Consider the following 19,962-nt stretch of genomic DNA (forward strand, 5'->3'; position numbering starts at 1 on the left):
TTACCGCTATTTCATTATAGCGGTTTCCTTTTTCAATTCGGCGCAACGTTACTTTTCCCAGGGACAGATTTGACAGCGATACTGCATTCTCGGGCAGTATGCTATTGCACAAGCACGCAAGCACGCTTGCGGCGTGCCTGCGTGCTTACGCAATAGTGCCTTCACGGGCTCTCATTCCACACCGTACGAGACAGACGCTGGTATCGTGAAGCTGTCTCTGAATCTCGGACATCGCTTCAGCAGGCAACTCTGTCCCCTTTTCTCCCTTTCATTCCAACCCGTGAGCAACGATAGTCTCCCTCCTCTGCCGAATGCATTTATGAAAAAAATAGAAAAAGAATCAGTTTTTAAAATCCTTATATGTGATGCATGCCTCCGAATCGTGTGATGCGTCCGATCAGCTGCGTTTTTGGGGATAAAATATATAATAATAATATAATAATAATAATAATAACAATAATAATAATAATAATAATAATAAAATAATTATTATTATTATCACGCATTGGTCTCCCACCATATGCGCTGTCATCAGCACAAATGATCTGTCGCTAAAAGTTAAAATCCACCATCCCCCCTGGCTTTTTTTTACAACTCGACCACTGCTTATACCCTAACCACCCCCTCCCCTATACCCTAACCCCCCTCCTCCCCTATACCCTAACCCCCCTCCTCCCCTATACCCTAACCTCCCCTATGAGTGTGGTGGTGTGTACAATTTGTGTGTTTGTATACACAAATTTACACAGTTTGCTTAAACATTTATTAACACAACACATTGCCTATCAACACAAGTACACATGGAGACGAGGCAGCAGAGGATTGTATGTGTGTTATTTTTCTTTGATCTCCGTCTCCATTGCGTCAGAGGAAATCGTAATGAGCTCTATATTTAGACGAGTCTCCCATTCCACGAGAGCAGAGTCTGCCTCGAGGACCGTTACATCATCCGACGTGCGCGCGGGTGCGCATGCGTGAGCGTGTATGCGCGCAAGTGTGAGCGTGTTTGCGTGTGGGTGCATGCGATTCTCTGCGCGTGTGCGCTCCTCCTGTTCCTCGATAAACCGCGACCCCTTTGGCAGATCAGCGTTGGCTGACACGGAAGCCCGCGTCGTCGCGGCACTGCAGATTATGCCCCCCCCCCGTTACTTCTTAACTGCTCTTCCGTTTAGAGTCGCGTAGCCTCCAATGTCGAGTCACTGACAATTTGATGACGCTATGCGTCTATTTTTATAACGCTCACCAAGGAAGAAAAGGAGACGATTTCCGTCACCTACTTCCGACAGCCGTTTAAATCCCTCTAGGGGGCGCCAGAGGAAGTGATTTATTAACGTGTGTGTGTGTGTGTGTGTGTGTGTGTGTGTGTGTGTGTGTGTGTGTGTGTGTGTGTGTGTGTTTGCGTGTGTTTGTGCGCAAATCTGTGTGTGTATGTGTGCGCATTCGTGGTGTGTGTGTGCGCATACCTGTGTGTTTGCGTGCCTATGTGCGCACGCGCGCAGTCGTGACACAAAAAGACTGCGGTGATGATGGGTACCGTACTCGGTTACCTTGGTAACCAGAATGAGGCTGCGAAAGAGCAGGTCATCGCCGTCGTCGTCGGTCGGGACCGTTATTTCCCACCCCTATCCTCGGGTCCTCCTCCCTGAAAGAGTGATTGCGTTTTTTGTTTTTGTTTTTATCATTGCTTTATTGCCTAATCTGAGGAGAAATCTATGCCATGAACAGAAATATTATAGGCCTATATATATTTAGAAGAGTAGGCCTAAGTAACAAATGTGTACAAAGTTACACAAAGTAAAAAAAAATAAAAAAAACGCCACACATTTTATCAGCAGCTCGCGTGTCTCCTCCACATGACAACGGGCCTGCTGTGCTGTGCAACTAGTTCATTGTCTGTGTTCATCATTGTTCACATTTCTTCATTCTGATCTTTTTGCAATCAATTCCATGTTGAATAAACAAACAGCGCAGTTACATGTTTCGTCCTTGTTGCATTATTTATTAGATAATTCTTAACAGATTTCTGCAGTTCAAAAATCTCCGAATTGTATTTGAGAACGTCAGATATAACAGCCCATGTATTAAAAAAATAGTTGGTTAGAAATCGGGCTCGGGCTCATAATTACAGTAATATAATATGTCGGGCCGGGCCGGGTTCGGACAGAACGTGCACGGGCTCGGGTCGGGTCGGGCTTGATTTTCTGGGCCCGATCTAAGCTCTAGTCCCTGAGCAAGACACTTAACCCTAACTGCTCCTGACGAGCTGGCTGTTGCCTTGCATGGTTGTCAATGTCAATGTGTGCATTAACCGATGTAAGTCGCTTTGCATAAAAGCGTCTGCTAAATGCCCTAATTGTAATTGTATGTGAAATAATTTGTGGTGTCTGTGTGTGCAGTCGTTACACAAAAAGACTGCGATGATAGGACAGTGTAAAGCTCTACGTGTCATTGTTATAAAATAAATCGATTTCAAATTGTGACAGTTGCGTTACGTTTTAGTCTTCGAGGCGCGCTGATAGGTTGGGTCCTGCAAGCATTATTGGAAGAGTGGATGAGCTGGTTATGGAAGTAAATCTGTGCCATCGGATTTGGAAAATAAAAAGCCATTAAATTCTAAGCACTGAATATTTATGCATTGAAATAACGTGTCTGGATTTTTTGCCTATGAATTTAACTCTTCAAATTTTCAATAAATCCTATTCAGCTTTATTTTTCAATGTTAAAAATTCAAAATCAAATATTAAATGTTAAAAATTCAACGTCAATATTTTCAACGTCCCCAAATTCAACATGCCAAATTCAGCTGCAAAATGTCGGAATGTCGGACCAGTGCATACTTCCGCAATCCACCAGTGCTCAGCGGCCAAGCCTTGTATTGCAGCTGTTTAAGCGGGCTGTGGACGGGTCCCTCGATTCAAGGGGCCCAGAAGTAGATATCTCCGTTCACTCCAATACAAGTGGGGTACAGGAATGTGTCTCCGCAAAAAATGTCTGGATATCAATCAAAGGCTCATAATTATCTTCATGCCATGTACTAAAAAAAATTAGGTTTTCTCTTTTCAAAACGCCACCTCAAGCGTTTTATTAGCCGTTTTATGTTCTTATTTTTTGCTGGAGAAGGAGGGGTGGGCAGCTGAAAGGAGTCGTAGTGAAACAAATGTTGTTTCGGCCCGGCATTCGAGAGGGCCTAGTGCACGGCTCCGTAAACTGCTCATGTCTGAGGTTTTCCTTTTACTTAACATGAATGACGTTGATGGTTTTTAGTCACTGTGGTGACTTCTTATCACTACAAGTGTTTTAGTGATAAAGGGATTTTTTAGACTGGTTCTAGTGCTGCTCAATGACTCTCACGTTCCTCTGCTTGCGATCATTGCGATTCACCATGTATCGATCCATTTATTCAAAAGATCCAAAGACAAAGAACGGGTGCATTACGGTATCATTTTCATAATATTGTTAATAGCCTAATAAACATTTCAGTTGTGTTAGTATTTAATTTTTCATTTGCTTGTTTAGCTGTGTCACAGTTAACAATGTTGGTGTATTACAATTATTTATGTGGGTAGGCTACTCCAACCTCGTTGCTGATCGATATGTAACCATTTATTTGTATATAAATTATTGATTGCATTTTTTATAAATAGTTGGAAGGAATCTGTTTCTTAAGCAATAACATTGAATTGTATTTTTTTTTCTAGGCCTACATACATTTACTATGTTGTTGGTGTTATATGGAGCAATCTTTCATATTTATGAAGTAAACTTATACTTCCATGGTCGGTAAACAATGCGACTGCGATCGCTCAGACCTCTCGCTTATGATGCTACGATGCTAACAATGCTAGAAAACAATGAATATTTCTGCATCCGGTACGTCATGAACTAGGGCGTGGCTAGGCTCCCATGATGCGGAAGGAAATCTCTCCTTGATGTTGCCCTGCGACATTGAGCAGTTTTCATAGGAATGAATTGGCGCCATTTTGGAATCCGCTGTCCATTCTATAATGTGTCCATGGAAAATTCAGTGTTAACATCCAGGGACCCAAGGAAGAGCAATCGATCCTAGATGCTAGATCGCCGTCAAGCAAGGAGAGCGGGATTAAAGGTCCCATGGCATGAAAATCTCACTTTATGAGGTTTTCTAACATAAATATGAGTTCCCCTAGCCTGCCTATGGTCCCCCAGTGGCTAAAACTTGCGTTCGGTGTAAAACGAGCACTAGGTGTTCTGCTCGCCTTTGAAAAAATGGAGGCTCAAGCGCGCCGATTTGGAATGTGGTCCCATATGTCGTCATAAATGTTCTAAACTCCTCCCCTTTCTCTTCCTGGCCCGCCCAGAGAATTTGGCCCGCCAATGAGACATGACCGTGCGAGCACCACATGTGTGTGTGTTTGTGTGTGTGTGTGTGTGTGTGTGTGTGTGTGTGTGTGTGATTACACACAGTGTTTGCTGTTGATGTTATGGCGCATAACACGTCGGTTCTTTGACGTCTCTTGTATTTCCACAACGAGACTGTAGTTGGGGTTATCTCAGCCATGGTTGAGAAGGAATTGGGGGATAGGAACTTTGGCTTTGACTCCCTGAAATATGAACTGCAACATGCTGCCTGCCGCCGGTTGCCGCGAGGCACCACCGCCGCGAAGCAGCACCGCCCGGCAGCGGGCAGCCGGCAGCAGGCAGCGCGCGGTTCAGTCTACTTCAGATTGATGTGGAAGTGGAAGAACCAGAGACGTCGGAGAACCCGACGAAGTTGTTTGTGATTCATAATATCATCTGGAGGCGCACACAGCTTGGCCGTGATGATATGTATTATATGATATAGATATCTATGTATTATATGATATTATTTAGATATAGAGCTCCAGGACTGTGTGTCGTACACACGCGTACACACAAAGTGTTGTACACGCTGTTGGTGTTATGGCGCATAACACGTCGGACTCTCGTCTCTGGTATTTCCACAACGAGACTCGTAGTGGGAGTTATCTCAGCCAAGGTTGAGAATGAATTGGGGGAAAGGAACTTTGGCTTCGACTCCCTGAAGTACATGAACCACGACATGGAGGAGAAAGGGATTGTTGGCCTCGAATGTCTCCCGCTTGAGCCCTGCTTCCCGCTGCCGAGGGACCATTGCCTCGGCGCTGCAGGAGGCGGTGGTGCCTAAGCGCTGACCGCTGCCGAGGCGGTGGTTCCTCGGCAGCAAGGCTCCGGCGAGAGACAACCGCGGTCAACAATCCCTTTCTCCTCCATGTCGTGGTTCAGTCCACTTCAGATTGATGTGGACGTGGAAGAACAAGAGACGTCGGAGAACCCTACACGGTCGTTTGAGATTCATAATATCGTCTGGAGGCTCACACAGCTTTTGGCCATGACAATATATATTATACGATATAAATATCCATGTATAATATGATATTATTTAGATATAGAGCTCCAGGACTCCCATGTGTTCTAGAATATCAACAGAACACGGCTAAAGGCTGCGTGCGCCTCGCCATACACCACTGTAAACAGAACGCTTGGTACCGTGGTGGCTGCAAGCTGCTCAGGGCCACACCCCCACCCTCCTCCTTGACCCGCCTTGCTCCTCCACATTTGCATTTTAGCTACAGACACCAAAACAGCGCATTTGGGGGAAGCTCAATGTGCGACTGGCTTGGAGTGGCTGTAACTCTGAACCACGGCTGAATTTCGGGAACGTCTTTGAATACTGTGTTAGTGGCCCACTAATACCTATATTAAAGCATCCATAAAATAACATGTCATGGGACCTTTAAGAGCGTCACTCGATTCTCCTTTTTTGATACAAACATTAATTCTAAACAGCATTTTACAAAGTAGCCTATAATAGGAAATGCTCAAAGGTAAATCAACGTCATTAAACACTGACTAGCTTTTTATGGGGAGAGAAGCAATGGTGGTGGACCATACTAAACGCCCTATCCATTGTATCGGTGCTAATCAAATGCTAATCAAATCAAATCAAATGTATTTATTAAGCACATTTAATAACAAGGTGAGGGGGGGGGGATCCTATGTTTTATTTATGTTTTTGTTAAAATGCACATCGTTTTCTATTTTTTTTACTGCAGTAGGAAGTACACGATGAACTAATGCCTGTATGTGAAGTGTGTGTGTGATTGCAGTGACTTGGCTGGATTTACCGTAAGAGTAATTGTAGTGGGTCAAGGAGCTCAATTTATTAGGGCACCAATTTGGGGCAATCCGCCGAGGTCACTTTGCCTACGTTTGGTGTGATGCTGGGTCAATATGTGATGCAATGCTGAAGCCCACTGCCCACTTTGGAACGAGAGCGCAGAGCCGACAGTATTGCGCAACTGAAGCGGCAGCAGCCTGTAGTTCCAGTGGAAGCATGGCGGAAGAGGCGCTTGTAGTGTTAATGGATTTATAGGACACGGGATGTGATGTCTCCCCCTAGGGGTTAGGCGGGGGAGGTTGTAAACAGGCACTTGAATAAAGTTGTGCTTCAAGAGTACACGCGGGAAGCCTCTCTCTCCACTTATTTCCGAGTTACAACTACCTAACTCTACATGGTGTCAGAAGACTTCAGTTACTCAATTCGGGTGAACATGAGATTTGGTTTGGCCAAACTAACTGGAGAGAACTCACGTCCGTTTTAGTCAGTTTTGAATTTTTAAGTTTTCAGCATAGCTAACGGTTGCGGCGGTTGGGAAGCTAAGATGGAGCGATTCCAGATCCTCCCGCCACCCAAGTTCGACTTCACAAAGCCAGAAGAGTGGCCCAAGTGGATTCGGAGGTTTGAGAGGTTTCGGATTGCATCGGGTCTGGAGCTACAGTCGGATGAGAACCAGGTGAACACTTTAATCTATACTATTGGGGATGACGCGGAAGACATTGTCACTTCACTTCGTATGACGGGGAAAGAAGCAAGCGAGTACATCACTGTGAAGCAGAAGCTAGAGGGACATTTCGTGGTGAGGAGAAATGTTATTTTTGAGCGTGCCAAATTCAACCAGAGACAGCAGGAACAGGAGACGGTGGACAGTTTTATCACTTCACTCCACTGCTTTTCAGAGCACTGCGGCTATGGGCAGCTGCATGACGAAATGATTCGGGACAGACTGGTTGTGGACTTGCGCGATAAAGATCTGTCGGAGAAACTTCAGTTGGACTCGGAGCTGACGCTGGAGAGGGCGGTGACGCGCGCGCGTCAGAGCGACAGAGTGAAAAAGCAACAGGACCTGTTGAAGAGTAACTTCAAGGCAGAGACCACGGACGTGGACAGTGTTCAAACAAAAAACAAGTTTGACATAGGCAAAGGGAGACAGCAGAAAATGCAGGTTAGAATAAATGACAGAAGCAGTTATCACACACAGCCAGGTAACCAGAGGCGGTGCATGTGGTGTGGTAGAACGCCAGCACACAGCAAAAATCAGTGCCCAGCTAGAGATATAGCATGTAACCAGTGCCAGAAAAAAGGTCACTATGCAAAGGTGTGCAGATCAGGGGTTCTCAACGAAGTAAACACAACTGAGTCAGATGAGGAGGGAATCGCTTTCCTAGGCACAGTCAGCTCAGAGGGTGAACCCTGGCTGATCAACCCTAATGTGAATGAGCACACAGCAGTATTCAAGATAGATACGGGGGCTGATGTGACAGTGTTATCTAAAGATGATTTTAAGAAGGGGCAGTTTCCAGAGCAAGAGAGCGCAAAGAAAGTGCTGCAAGGTCCAGGTCAGACGCCCATCACGGTGAGGGGAAAATTCACGGCTACCATAGGGACGGACAGTAAAAACACTACACAGGAAGTGTATGTAGTCCCAGGTCTGAAGTTTAACCTGCTGGGACTTCCAGCTATTCAGGCACTTGGGCTAGTGGCTAGAGTAGACACAGTGGCACTGGATTCAGTCGAGAGAGTCAAGGAGCAGTTCCCCAAACTGTTCAAAGGGCTAGGCAAGATGGAGGGGGAATACAAGATAGAGCTTAAAACAGACGCCAAACCATTCTCCATATCAACCCCACGTCGAATCCCGCTGCCTCTCATGTCTAAGGTGAAGATGGAACTCTCACATATGGAAGCGATAGGGGTGATATCAAGGGTTGAACAACCCACAGACTGGTGCGCCGGAATGGTCACTGTGCCGAAGGCAGGCAAGGATGAGGTGCGCATCTGCGTTGATCTGACGAAATTGAATGAGTCCGTCAAGAGAGAGAGACACATGCTCCCGTCAGTCAAACACACACTTGGACAGCTAGAGGGCGCCAAAGTATTTTCAAAAATCGATGCTAACTCAGGGTTTTGGCAAATTCCCCTTGCCAAGGAGTCCGCCCTCCTCACAACATTCCTCACTCCCTTTGGGAGGTTTTGGTTTAATCGCCTCTGCTTTGGCATATCCTCTGCACCTGAACATTATCAGAAAAGAATGTCCCAGATACTGGAGGGACTTGACGGCGTCCTGTGCCAGATGGACGACGTGCTTGTGTACGGAGACACACAGGCCCAGCACGACACACGACTGTTGGCGGTGTTGGGGAGGCTGCAGGAGGCAGGCGTCACACTGAGAGGTGAGAAATGTGAATTCTCAAAAAGCCAACATAAATTTCTCGGACAGATCATAGATGCAGTCGGCGTGAGGGCAGATCCTAACAAAGTGAGAGCAGTGACAGACATGGAGGAGCCGGACGATGTGAGCGGAGTGAGACGATTCCTCGGAATGGTGAATCACCTGGGGAAGTACTTACCCCATCTAGCAGAGAAGACACAACCACTGCGGGACCTGTTGAAGAAGCAAAACATGTTTCAGTGGGGGCATGATCAACAAAGAGCATTCAATAACATCAAAGAGGAGCTGAGCTCACCACCAGGGCTGGCGCTCTACAACGCAAAGGTAGAGACGGTCGTCTCAGCTGACGCATCATCGTTTGGCCTAGGAGCTGTGCTACTCCAGAGACAGGAGGAGGGCCACCTCAAGCCAGTCGCATATAGCTCAAGATCACTCACGGACACTGAGAAAAGGTATGCCCAGATTGAGAAAGAGGCCTTAGCGATCACATGGGCGTGCGAGCGTTTCTCAGACTTTCTGGTGGGCATCAGGTTCCATGTGGAAACAGACCACAAGCCTCTGGTTCCGTTACTGGGTTCAAAGAGCCTGGATGAGCTCCCCCCACGCATTCAAAGACTCAGAATGCGGCTGATGGCTTTCTGCTACTCCATCTCCCATGTGGCCGGCAAGAAGTTGGCCACGGCAGATGTGCTGTCAAGGGCGCCGTTGAGGGACAGGGGGCAGCCGGAGCAGGAGAAAGAAGTCAACCTGTATGTCAACATGGTCATGTCAACCCTCCCGGCTACGGAAAAGAGGCTACAAGAAATAAGGGAACACCAAGAACGTGATGAAATACTGAGCCAAGTGAAAGCGTACTGTAATGAGGGCTGGCCAGACAAATCCACAATAGACAAAGCTTACCTACCATACACTCAGGTCCAGGAGGAACTATCAGTGGAGAACGGCTTACTACTAAAAGGAAGTAGGCTAGTTATTCCCAAGCCACTACAGACAGACATACTTCAGAAACTGCACGCAGGACACCAAGGCATAGTAAAGTGTCGTGAAAGAGCCAAACAATCTGTCTGGTGGCCGGGACTGTGTACACAGCTTCAGAAATTGGTCGAGGGCTGTGACACATGTGCAAAGGAAAGAGTCAACCCCAGAGAGCCACTGCTTCCTACAAAGTTTCCTGACAGACCATGGGCAAAGGTGGGTGCTGACTTGTTTCAGTGGAATGATAACCAGTACCTATTGGTGATAGATTATTTTTCCCGTTTCATTGAAGTAGCTAAACTGACATCAACAACCTCAGTAGCAGTAGTGGAACATTGCAAGTCCATCTTCGCCAGGCATGGCATACTGTCTGAAGTCAGAACAGACAATGGTCCCCAGTTTGCGTCTGAATACTTCACTAGGTTCCCCACACTCAGTAGGAGGTTTGGGCAGTCTACCCCACCTTCTTAGTTCAGTTTTGCCAATAAATGTTCATATGCTTATTGTTCATGAAACATAGTCTGTTTAATAACTTTTCAGGAATGCTCGAGACTGGGAACAGTTAACCTTTTCAATATAGTCTGTTACAGTACAGTGTTGTTAGTCAGATATCAGTACAACTGATCTTAGAAAGGGGGATGTAGTGTTAATGGATTTATAGGACACGGGATGTGATGTCTCCCCCTAGTGGTTAGGCGGGAGAGGTTGTAAACAGGCACTTGAATAAAGTCGTGCTTCAAGAGTACACGCCGGAAGCCTCTCTCTCCACTTATTTCCGAGTTACAACTACCTAACTCTACATCGCTGTCACACGAAAAATTGTACCGGGGGCGAAAATTGTACCGCCTTCGTAAACCGCGTTCGAAAATTCCAAACCTGCCTGGCAACGGACGATTGCGTCGAACTTTGCCTGGCAACGGACGATCGCGTCGAACGATGACGTAGGAAGGTTTATGAACATTCGCGGACATTCACACTCATTCATTGAGCGTCACAAGACGAAATAACATTAAACAGATAACACTTATTTTACAAATGACATTTATTAGCATTGCTCACTTATATTACAAATATTTGTATTGGCAACGGACAAACGCGGCGAAACATGACGTAATGTTTCGAACGCGGATTACGTAGGAGGTACAATTTTCGCCCACGGTACAATTTTGGTATGACAGCGCCCGACAACAACCTGCTTTTAATTTGTCATCCTCATATCTGTATCATGTCACTCGGTGCGGAATAGTGTTGGCTCTGTGCGCTTGTTGTGCTCATGTTATGCCACCACAGAGGCATCAACTGTTTTGCTCCAGGCACTAAACGTGCATTCGGTTTCACAAAAAAGAATACGATATAATCCGATCCGAGTGATCAATGACGATACAAATGTTTGGTTTTAAGCTTGGGCATGTTTCCGCAAGTGAACGACTTCATGCCTGTCTACGCTTCAAACTCGTGCATATTTCAGAAAATGTGCAACAGCGCCCCCTAGGGTCACACTGTTCGGTGGCTTCTCTCCCATAAAAAGCTAGTCAGTGTTTAATGACGTTGATTTACCTTTGAGCATTTCCTATTATAGGCTACTGTGTAAAATGCTGTTTAGAATTAACGTTAACAAGAAAGAAAGAACCAGCGAGTGATGCTCTTATTCCCGCTCTCCTTGCTTGACCACGATCTAGCATCTACAGTAGGATCGATAGCTCTTCCTTGGGTCCCCGGATGTTAACACTGAATTTTCAGACATTCAATTTTGCAGCTGAATTTGGCATGTTGAATTTGGGGACGTTGAATATATTTACGTTGAATTTTTTAATGTTGAATATTTGATTTTGAATTTTATAACTTTGAAAAATAAAGCTGCATATGATTTATTGAGTTAAATTCAGAGCAAAAAATCCAGATACGTTACGTCAATGCATAAATATTCAGTGCTTAGAATTCAATGGCTTTTATTTTCAAAATCCGATGGCACTGAATTACTTCCATAGCTGTTACAATAGAGAGTCTGAGGTTCTCTCTAGTGGCTGAGCACTGGTACTACTGAGAACTTTGTGTTATTATAAATGGTTTCCACAAATTGACACACATGTGGAACACGCTAATGGTTCAAGCCACGACATTATTGCATTTATTCAAAACGTTGTATTTGTTCTTTATTGATTGACACCAAACGAAAGAAACATTGGATAAATGAACAAATAAATAACGACAGTGGTCATTTATTTAAGGCTTAAGATGAAGAAATATATTATTATCAAACAGATACTATTGTTGAAACTCAAAAGTCCCATTCTGTTAAAATAAACATTGAAATAACAACTTATTTCAATATATAAACATTTGTGTCATGAGAAAAGACAGGAATATATCAGAATGTACACTCAATGTACACTTAAACATGCTATAAATGTTAAATATACTTTTCAATATATTCAAGTATGTGTTTTTACCTCTTCCCATCGGGAGAGAACAGCGTGTGTGATTGGACAGGACCGTGTTTTCTAAGCATATCAACATACAGTACGTCATTTGGCCATTTTGATATGGATATTGGTCAAACAGCGCTCTCTGCTGGGACCTCTGACGGAACTTCAGGCAGCTCTTTAAATTCAGAATTGTACCTGTGAGAGAGAAGCAGGATAAAGTATGTTAAATCGTATAAAAGGGGTTTAAAATAAATTAATTGTTATAATATTGATTAATTGTTCCTTGTTGTTATAGTTTTTTAATTAATCAAAAGGATTAAATCAACAAAAATCTTTGTAAAGGAAGATTTTCCTCCTTATAAAAGTAAGGTATTAATAGTATAGCCAGTGAAAGTGTTTTTTGGATTAAATTAGAAAACGAAATTCCCTCCCAGTTCTAAAACCTTTTAGAGGAACAGTGAGGGATTTCAAAGACAGCAGACGCTTAATAGCTTAATCACCGCTAATCCAACTCCACGACTTAACCCGCCCATAGCCGATCACTCAACTATGCCACCTTTAACCTAATGGAGACTTAAGCGCTTACCGAAAACTGGCTAATCATCTCTCACCAAAAAATGAATCTTTACCATCTGAACTGCACTGAACTCAGTTTTTTTTGACTCAAACCGTACTCAAACAAACCCGGAAAAGACAGTTCATAACTCCAGCAAAACATGTTTGTATTTAGTTTTTGTTTTTGTTAGAAGCCAGGTCACTGTGTGTGTGTGTGTGTGTGTGTACCTGCCCAGTGTTTGTGTGTGTACCTGCCCAGTGTGTGTGTGTGTGTGTGTGTGTGTGTGTTTGTGTACCTGCCCAATGTGTGTACAGTGTGTGTGTGTGTGTGTACCTGCGCAGTATGTGTGTGTGTGTGTGCCTGCCCAGTGTGTGTGTGTGTATGTGTGCCTGCCCGCTGTGTGCATGTGTGTGTGTACCTGCCCACTGTGTGTGTGCGTGTGTGTACCTGGCCTGTGTGTGTGCGTGTGTACCTGCCCAGTGTGTGTATGTGTGTGTACCTGCCCAGTGTGTGTATGTGTGTGTACCTGCCCAGTGTGTGTGTGTGTGTGTCTTTACCTGGCCAGTATCTGTGTGTCTGTGTGTGTTCCTGCCCAGTGTGTGTAAACCTGTACATCTCTCTCTCTCTCTCTTTCTGACAGATGTACTTATGGTAAGTCGCTTGAATGTGTTTCGTCAAAACCTGGAATAAAGAGTCAACTTAGGCAAATACTTAATAAACGGTAGACCCTGACCTCCAGATCCGGTACAGCTGCGTGGCTCCGGCCAGCCCGAGGAAACAATTGACGGCGAACAGATTCCACACCCTGGGAACGATGACCAGGGAATACCGGGACCACAGCACGCCTGGGAGAGGGGTCAGAGCGGGAAAAGGGGAGTCCATTAACAGGACGACATTTTGTTGGCCATATTTTAACGAAAAAAGTAAATGTTGTGTATCTGCAACGGTTAATGTCTTCTTTTCGCTGATGCTACGCCACATTGTTGTTTCCAACTGTTCTTTAAAGATCGGTTTATCTCAGGAAGTACAGCGGTATCTCTCTCTCTCTGTCTCTCGCTCTCTCTGTCTCTCTCTCTCCTGACAAATGTACATATTGTAAGTCGCTTTGGAGAGAAGCGGCTGCTAAACGCTCTCAATGTTAATGTATGTTTTCGTCAAAACCTTGAATAAAGAGTTAACTTTATTGAACACACACTTATCAAAGCCAAAGAAAACAATAGCAGTGTAGTAACAGCTGTCTGATGTTAGCGTGTGTGTCTTCTGTGATGGAGGTCAGGTGTGTAAACTACACACACACACACTGGGTCTTAATATGGCTTAACGTCTGTACTGGCAAATTCCTCAGCTGACAAAGGAGGTCATCGTTACCGCACAATGAGAAGTCGTTTGAAGGTGGATGTGTGTGTCTCTGTGTGTGTGTGTGTGTGTCAGTGTGTGTGTGTACACTGCAAACAAGGACAAGAACAAAATGGCCTCTCTCCTTGGTCAATTATTGCCCACTTTTAAAACCTAGCTCGAGGTGATAGGGCTAACTAGCTTAACCCGCGTCAAGGCTACTCATTATCCAGCCTCTCTAGACCTGGAGGTCAAATGCTAGTGCATGCAACAAAGAGGTTCAAACGAGCTGGGAGAGAGAGAGAGAGAGAGAGAGAGAGAGAGAGAGAGAGAGAGAGAAAGAATCCAATCCATTGTTTGGTCACTTTGCCATATTGACTATACACACATTGATATATTCACTCACAAATACACACATTCACCCATTCATACACAAATTCACTCATTCATACACACATTCACCCATTCATACACACATTCACAGACCAACGGCAGAGTCGACCCCTCAGGGCGACAGCCAGCTTGTCAGGAGCAGTCAGTGTGAGGCGTCTCTCTCAGAGACACCTCGACAATCCAACCAGCAACCTTCAAGTTAAAAGTTAGCGATAAAAATGATAGTAAATGATGTTCTCACTGCTTCTATTCCCATGTTGCACCAGGACAACGTTTCCACCAGCGTGGAGTAGCGATAGCATAACACTTTGAGGTCAACGCTGTGTATGTGTAAACAATCGCAGACGCACTCACACAGACACACACACACATCAGAGCACTGACATGCAAACGCAGCACACACACACACACTTCTGAAGGTGAAGACATATACTGGAAAAACACACACACAGACCCACATATTGAACAAACCGACACAGACCCACACACACACACAGACAGATACACAGACACAAAAACACAGAGACGGACGGACAAGCACACTTCTGAAGGTGAATACATATAAATGCACAAATATTGAACAAATCAACAGACAGACACACACACACACAAACACAGGGACACACAAACACTTCTGAAGTGCACACATATGCTAAACGCACACAAGCCCACATATTGAACAAATCAACACAGACAGCTACACACAGATAGCCACACACACACACACACACACACACACACACACACACACACACACTCACACCGTACCAGTGGTCATGAGGACTGCGGACTGGGAGGTGCTGAGCTTCTCTGCTGGGCGGGTGAAGTCGGCCGCGCCCGCCACCACCAGTCCCTGAGGAGGAGGAGGAGGAGGAGGAGGAGGAGGAGGGGAGGGGCAGGAGGAAGATAGGGGAGGAGGAGAGGGAGGTAGGGGGAGGGGGAGGCCCCGCCGACAATTAGCAGTTTCCATTGTGTCGGTTGTTTTCTCTAAACTAGCTCTCATACGAAACGTTTATGGATTATTATACTGATACACGGAGCGTGAAGATATCGAATGTATGGTCTGTCTGTCTGTCTGTTTGTCTGTGTGTGTGTGTCTCTCTCTCTCTCTTTCTTTCTCTCTCTCTCTCTTTCTTTCTCATGTGTGTGTGCAGCATTTCAATCATCTGGAGTTTCTTGCGTATTAACTTTTGATCTAAACTGGATTTTATTTTATATTGATGGGAGATTATGACTTTACGACCAAACTGTTACCAGTAGACATGAAAGCAGATGACGACTTTATGACCAAACTTACCCACTTAAACATCGGCGCCCAGAAGAAAACTGTCTTTGGTCCTAAACAGATATATAAAAACACGGTGTTAGTGTCAGAGGTCTGCATTATATCTATAACATTATATATATATTAAAAACAAAAGGTTTAAATGTATTACACAGTTAGTGTCAGAGGTCTGTATGATATCTAAAACAAAATATATATTTATATTAAAAACAAAAGGTTTTAGACAGTTTCTAATAAGCGGTCTGTATGATAACTCTTTAAAATCAGTGTGGAACACGTTAAAACCGAAGCTAGTCTGACAGCATTCCACCCTCAGACTTAAGCTTTCATCACAGAGGAGTTAAGTGTATGCAATGTACACACAAACACACACACACACAGAGACACACGCACTAGTACACACACAGGGATAGACAGACAGAGACACACACACAGGCACGCACAGGCAAAGCACACACAGAGACAGCCACACACAGACAGGCAAAAACACAGAGGCACACATGACACACACACACACACCAGGGATGGAAATTAAGACCCGCCACACGCCATTTGGATTTGTATGGTGGCGGGTGAACTGTGTCACTTCACCCGCCACTGTGTCGGGTAATACTTTCCAGTCAGGTCCGATCAAATTTGCATATTTAATACATCCGTCATACGGCGCTGCACAGTTCCACAAACATTACCGTCAAGATCCGGCTCCCTTCTACGCCTCTTTTGCTGAACTGCGACTGTCAACATCCGGGATAATAAACCAGTAACCATAGAGATAATATGCCGGTATCAACATTCGGTATAGTATGCTAGGCTAATTATTGACATATAAAGAAAAAACAACTAGAGAAAGCAATGTTGCGTTTCCTCACCGGAGGAAAGAGAACAGCTGAGGAGAGTGTAGGCCAGGTACAGGTGGCGGATGATAGTACGCCTTTCATCCCCAAAAAGAAGCGTTGTCTTAATAAGAGATGGCGAACATCGGACAGTGGGCAACAGCGTGACCGGCTGGTGTTTGACGGGACGAGCCAGACAATGTTCTGTGCTCTCTGTCGTAAACATGCTTCGGATGGCCACAGGTCCAATAGTTTTGTGAGTGGGACACAAAACCTAACATTGGAAGCCGTGGAGGACCACGAGTCCTCAAAAAGTCACCTTCACGTTTTGAAAATTGCCAAGGGAAAATCAGCGCCCGAAACCACGACAGCGATGAGGACGCTCGTTAGCCTCAAAACAGCCCAGCTTGATAGAAGTTAGTTCGAAATGCACAATTGCCAAAAATGGAAGGCCATTTCAAGACTTCGAATGGCACTGCACGTAAGTTATTTTTTTATTTTCTATTAGGCCTGATGCAATAGTTTGTTGCAGTCGAAAAACTAGCATGTTGGGTAACCTTAGAGATCTGCTCACTTGTTTGGCAAACAGCTGCTTTCTGTCAGTCTGGTCAAAACAGATGTCAAGTGTGTGTGCTAAGACGTAGGGCTGTCCCGAATACCATTTTACAGACTTTGAATTATTCCGAGCGAGTATTCCAATACTCGTTCAAAAACAACATTAATAATTGAACAGTAAAAAAAGTCGGGGTTCCTTACTTTGCTGTTGTTCCGTTCCAAATCAGCTGTCATCTGTGCCATCGTAGCCCTTACAGGAACTTATCAATTCATCCCGTAACGTGCATATAAATCCATACAAAGATCTCATGTTTAGTCGTTTGTGTCCATATTAAATCCATCATTGACCGGGTATTCCTTTGACAAAAAACAGTCTGTGAATGCGCAATAGCAGGGCTGCATAGCGAACGTACACAAACAGATACGCTAACGAGTTCCTATATATATATATATATATATATAGTTTAATGTATTCTGACGTTTTTCAATGTGTCTTGCATTTATTAAGTCATTGTTTCTTGTTCTTGTTTCTTCATGGTCTGTTTTCAAATGTTTAATTTCGAATGCATAGGCAGAGTATGAGTCTTCCTATACCGAGAGGATACATCTGTTGCATTATAGGGACAGATTTCTTTATACATCTGGTTGAATTGAAGAAATTAAAAGGCCAGTGCACTGAAAAAACAAATGTTCCTATTAACTTATGATTGTGTAGCCATGCATGTTGTTTTATTGTTAATATGTCAATTTTTTTTTATTGAAACTACTTTGTATAGATGAATTATCCCCAAACTTGTCATCGTAATACCTTTGAAATAAACATGACTTAACATGGCAGATACCTGTGTATTGTTTATCATATGCGGTAAGAGTGTAACATTTTCAACTGAGTTCCTTGGTAGCGCCTACTTACAGTAAAAATCACTTCTGATGGAAAAAATGATGTGTATGAAAAACACTTTTCTTATCTAGTGTTACTATTGTATTGTTTAAAATGTACGCATATATTAAAAAAATATATAGCGTATAAAAAGTGGCTGGTAAAAAAGATGAGTGGCTGGTGGGCAAAAAAGTTAATTCCATCTCTGACACACACACACACACACATACACACAAACACACACACACACACACACACACACACACACACACACACACAGGCACGTCCGACTTCTAATTACTTCTCATTGTTACCAAGGGATGCATTTACGTGACACTCGACCAACTCACACATAGCAATGCAGCAAAACGCTCTTTACACACATTGTTGGTGTTCCCCTGCCCCAGGTGTAAGACTGTCATTCTTTCTACACTTAAATACTAGTGTAGTGGCACTCTGTTTGAATCCTCTTTGATGACTTTTTTTTTTTAATGTTTAACTAGAAAACACAAAATGATAACGTTGAAGGCACGGCCCAGAAACAGTGTTGCTTCCTACAGTATCTGGCTAACCAACTATCCAACTAACCAAAGTAACGGCCAACCCAAGTTAATACCTAAGTGTATTACTAGTTAAAGTGTAATACTATTTAATACTAAAGTGTATTACTAGTTAATACTAAACAGTGACGTCACATTTTTTTTTATCAGAAAGACATAATTCGTCATTTATACATGACCAAATTATGCATTTGAGACTAATATAAACCATGTAAAAAATAAATACAATTATCGTCAACGATAATGAATGTTTTTAAACCAACTTAGTTCATCGTTGGCTCCTGCACTAATATAAAATAATAATAAATAATATATATAATATCATAGTACTTGACTGATGGTAAATCCTGTCCAATCGATCTCAGTCCAATCCGAGCTGTTTAACTGGTTATAATAATAGTGTGTGTGTGTGTGTGTGTGTGTGTGTGTGTGTGTGTGTGTGTGTGTGTGTGTGTGTGTGTGTCTTCCTCGCACCTGTCATAATAATAGTGGGTGACTGAACGCATCTTTATAACCACCAACACGCTTTTTCCATTCTAGGAAAAACACCGCGTCACGTGACCTCGGATGCGCTCGTGGACAGCGCGCTCTGCGCGCGGCGAAAACACGCAGACGCGGGGCGCAAAAGAACAGCAGGCTAACACTTGACAAGTGAAGTGTTAGCCTGTAAGGCATTCAACGTGTGGGTGTGGGTTCGAGTCCTCAACCACCCGACGTTTTTATTTTGTTTATAGTCATTGATGGGAATAAAAATGATCGAATTTAACGATGGCTTCATTCAATCCTAATGAAATCGCGCGTGCATGAAGGAAAATAAATGAATGAACGCATAATCCAGTCACCCATTCGACTAACATCAGCGCCCAGTGCGAACCAGTTCACCAAACCAGTGGCCTAGATGCTTAAAACGACCATGCGACGCTGCACGCATGCGCGTAACGTTAACGTGCACGATAAAAAAAAACATCAACCTTGAGATAAACGCGTGCACGTACCTGCAGGGTGGTTGTAGAAGGGTCTGAAGCGCGCGGGTAGCACGTGCTCCACGCGGTCCAGCATGCGGTGGTAAAACACCCGGACACCCAGGGACCCCATGTCGACTCAGGGGACGGAATATCGGTCTGTCAGTCAGAGGGAGAGCGGTTTGAATCCCACTCAGAAATAACATGAGACGAGAGACGGTCACCTGAGATAGCTAAGCCCTGCCCCCTGGCATGGCATTGGTCTGGCGACATGCCAATCTAAACTAGAAGCCAAGCCAAGCCCATTTTTTGTGATTTAAGTGGAAACCTGAATTGTAAATTACATTGAATATTACAAATATTTTTAAAAGCAATAATATTAATAATAATAATACAATTTTATAAGAATACAATTATATTAAATAGTCACTAATACATTTTCTAATGTAGATATAATAATACATTAGACTTAAATTGCGGTTTTGTGAATACTCAAAGACGCTTTACAGAGTGAACACGAAATAAAATAATTTAATAAGAAGTTATACCAGTAAAAAGATAACATGGATGTAACACCCTCATTTATAATACTTTTACGTCTGCTTTCGCCTTAGAATGACTCTTTTGAGGCATGGAAAAGCATTTATTCATAGGTA

General features: G+C 43.9%; 1 protein-coding gene across 1 annotated transcript; it reads right to left on the reverse strand.

Annotated features, from left to right (window-relative positions):
• Positions 1-11,620: 11,620 nt before the first annotated feature.
• LOC307076886 (mitochondrial pyruvate carrier 2-like) lies at positions 11,621-19,488 on the reverse strand. Its single transcript, XM_079738108.1, has 5 exons — positions 19,340-19,488; positions 15,529-15,569; positions 15,000-15,084; positions 13,237-13,348; positions 11,621-12,142 (listed from the first exon to the last, which is right to left on the reverse strand). Exons 1-5 carry the CDS (start codon positions 19,437-19,439, stop codon positions 12,076-12,078), a joined length of 405 nt encoding a protein of 134 aa, XP_079594234.1. The 5' UTR covers positions 19,440-19,488; the 3' UTR covers positions 11,621-12,075.
• Between the last annotated feature and the right edge of the window lie 474 nt (positions 19,489-19,962).

The sequence above is a fragment of the Pollachius pollachius genome (genome assembly GCF_949987615.1).
Source record: "Pollachius pollachius genome assembly, chromosome: 6".
Taxonomy (NCBI): Eukaryota; Metazoa; Chordata; class Actinopteri; order Gadiformes; family Gadidae; genus Pollachius; species Pollachius pollachius.